General features: G+C 40.8%; 1 protein-coding gene across 1 annotated transcript; it reads left to right on the forward strand.

Annotated features, from left to right (window-relative positions):
* Positions 1-64: 64 nt before the first annotated feature.
* Positions 65-2,242, forward strand: SARC_12290 (hypothetical protein; the record flags this gene model as incomplete). The annotated part of the gene is made up of 3 exons (XM_014293605.1): positions 65-202; positions 1,038-1,119; positions 2,031-2,242. Coding segments are annotated over 3 exons (379 nt in total), but the record flags the coding sequence as incomplete, so codon positions are not given.
* Positions 2,243-3,692: the final 1,450 nt, after the last annotated feature.

The raw sequence follows: 3,692 nt of genomic DNA on the forward strand, positions 1-3,692 counted from the left end.
ATATATATATCTGCCTATGTATACTCTGATATTACAACTAATTGCCACCCTACTTGCACACCGTAGAGTGCGCGTCTCTGCATGGAGCTCTCTGTGCCACGTGTAGTCTAGACGTCTGCCTTTCATGCGTCGAAGGGTATAGTCTGGTTCAGTCCACAAACACGTGTGCCGCGGATAGGTTGCAGATTGCCGATATAGAGTCGTATGTCGTTTATTTGATATATATCGGTTTTTAGTTCACGATTCCCTATCGCTTGATATACGCGTCGGCGTGCGCATTTGACTGTGTGGATCCTGTGCTCGTTGCAAATCGTTGGCAATATGTGCTTTAAAAATTTACGACGCCGTGTCGCTTGCTCAAGTTTCAACATGTGATGACGCTGTGTGTGACAGGTGTACAAAGTCTCTGTGCGAGTGTACGGTGTACCGTTTTGCTTTCTACATGTATATATTTATATGTATATACATATGTATGTATATATATAATATATATAATATTTATATATATATATATGACTGTCAGTTGCTATTGTATGTTGTGTTTTGATATTTTTTTCTGTAAGTTCTGGGGGTCTCAATATGGGCATTGCTCTCTCGTAGCCCACCCATTGCGTATGTCTTGCAGTAGTTTGTTCATATATCGGGACCTTTCGTATTGAACCTATTTTCCTAGCGACTAAATATCAAGAATGTTATAAACACATCTTGGCGTGATAAGCTATTGTTCGACGTTCGGTTTCAACATGTAGGGTACTCGTGTAGGTTAGTGTAGGGTTTAGGGTTTTTTTATTTCCACTGCCTGAGTGGATATCATTCCCATCAATATGAAACCACATGTGTCATAGTGACTTGTTGAATACATCACATCTGCCACCATGACTGTGGGAGTATTCAATTAGCACTGTTTGACATCTCACAGCCTGGCGCAATAGGGTTTTAGGGTTTCAAACCCTCCTGAAACCCTCATGCTACGCCTATGAATACTGTATCTCTATCTATTGATACCACTTGACATCTATCAATTTCTACTCCGGCAGGGGAGAGCAGTTGACAGCCCCTGCTTACGTATCGTACAATGATAAGAGAAAGCAGCGCCAAGCTATTATGCTTAATATGAAGGTAGGTTCCTGAGTTTAATTTCCGTACACCACCTCCCTCAGAGTTGTGTTTACGAGTTCGTGCAGGTATAAGAACACTTGTGGAGTGAAAGGCTAAGCTGTATTTTTAGGTGTGCATACCTATGGATACGTATACGTTTCATGGCTGTGAAACACGTTGATGGGGATAATAATAAAAATACAGGGTGCTTCTCTATATGCACAATGGTAGTATGTGATGCGCACGTTTGTGATACAATCTGACGTTCACGTTTAAACCCGAATTAGTACTGGTGGACTGGGTAGTTGACTCAGTGCTTACATGTATTGTAATGCCCATGTGTACGGGTTTAAAGTGAAATATACGTTTATGAATGTATGGTTTCTGATAGAGTGGGCAACTGAGTGAAATAAATATTTATGAAGGTATGGTTACTGGTAGAGTGGGTCGTCCCTGTATTGGACTGTTGTCCATGGTGGCCAGCTTATCTCCTGCTACTTATCCTGTAGAAATGCTTGATCGGCGTGGGGTTGGAAAACATCATTTTAGTTATAATGTCCGAAATCAGCCCAATTTAATTTTAGATTGTCTGAAAGCAGCCCACGTTAATATTAGGAAATCAGCTCAATTTGATATTAGATGCTTGAAAACAAGACATTGGAATGTCTGAAAACGGCCCAATTTAATATTAGAATGTCTGAAAACAGCTTAAGTTTTGAATTAATAAGAATACATACATGTTAGAATAATATATTATATACATGATGTGCACAATCTTTACCGGGAGACTAGAATCCTACAAACACAGAATACCAATTAATGGAGTAACACTACGAACCCGAATATCGAATATTCTTGAACTAGAAGTCTAAATATAGGAATAAGCTATAAATAGATAGTATGAATATAGAACGCTTACCTTATGTGCACAGCCTTCATCAGACGAGGTCGCAGCAGCGGCGGCAGACAAAGCAGCGCAAACGGAAATCAAAGCACGGCAGGCCAGGAGAGCTAGTACAGCGCGTGAATCGCAGGCGCAAGCTGTTATGGCCGGGGCTATCACCGCAGTATTTTTGGTGATGGTCTTCTAGAAATAGATATATATGATACTTACGGATACCGACGGTTTTTTTATAATTAAAATATATGAATCATGGTTTCTGGCGCAAGGTCTGGGATGCCTAGGCACGCATGGACGTCAGCGGGGCAATTATAGGGATGATTGGTTTATAAGTTGTCAGTAGCAGATATTCTTATTGACCAATGCGAGCCTTTATTTAGTTGTGTTAGTGTGTATGTTTTAAATATATACCCGAGTTTGCAGTTGAGCAGACCAAAGCCATATTCGGGAGAGCGGGCTGTGACCGAGAATCACAGGCACTCGTATGAAAAGTCAGGGCCATGGCAGCTGTATTTGTAAAGGTGGTGTTTTAAACACAGTATCTTGACTTCACTTGGATACAGCCGTTCAGAATGAAATCAAATGTATATCACACATCAGACGCCAGCAAAGCACAGATACAAGTATTAAAACACATCAAAGGCGATCACGGGCATGTTTATTCGTGATAGTGTACTGGATATAGACTTCGGTGCGAGTCCGCTTAAAGTCGTGTTAGCGGACAGTGAGATGGTGCAGCATAGCCACATGTGGTCATGACTGAGGCAACCACAGCGGTATGTGTAGGGTGTTGTATAATATATATAATAGAAGGTGATATATTATAGACAATGACTTTGTCGGATACCGTCCGCACCCAGACGCAAAACTCCGATAACCTTTTCATCTACTACATCTCTGGTGCCAACAAACGAAGAAATCTACGGCTTAGTGGTGTCATGGGCGGTAAAATCATAGTCGTGTTGGGTTTTTCGATGTTGTTTTCGAAATAAGATCTCAGTCAGTCTACTTCTAAACAGTTGAAGACTCGGGGCGGAACTACTCCCCGATGGGTGGTTTACCTTGTAATTCTTTATTAGCTCGTTGCACCCAATAGATCTCAGTTCCACGAGAAGGTGCTGACCCGTTATCATAGGCAATACAGTCCTGACCGGGGCCAACCTAGGTTGCTTTTGTTGTCATAGTGATCTAAAGCTAGTATGATAGATATGATGTTCTGAGATTAGATCTCATGTATATGTATCAGAATTATCTATATGGTCAATATGTGTATATACGAGAATGCGGGTGTAGACCAGATTTAAGCACCGGATAAATATATTTCACAACTGAACATTGACATTTAGACCACAGAGGCATATAATTTGTAGCGACTGTGTTATTGATAGATTCTTCCCTATGCGTGTACTTTATATTCTGCCAACAGTCGATTGGGAAAGTAGCGGTTGATAAGCACTCTATATTTACATAGCTAATTGAGCTAGTGCATAAACGTAGATTAACGCTATAGTCGATATAACGGTTTGCAAGGGTGATGTGGTAGAAACAGGTTGTCTGGATTGAGAGCTTTCTACGTACGGCTACCTCGACTCCATGTTGAAGTTATCGAATCTCATGCTTTGATACGGCCTGAGGTGAGCATTGAAAAATAAGGCTTTTTGATGTCTATATATAATAGGTCGGTATATATATA

The sequence above is a fragment of the Sphaeroforma arctica genome (assembly GCF_001186125.1).
Source record: "Sphaeroforma arctica JP610 unplaced genomic scaffold supercont1.2202, whole genome shotgun sequence".
Lineage (NCBI taxonomy): Eukaryota > Ichthyosporea > Ichthyophonida > Sphaeroforma > Sphaeroforma arctica.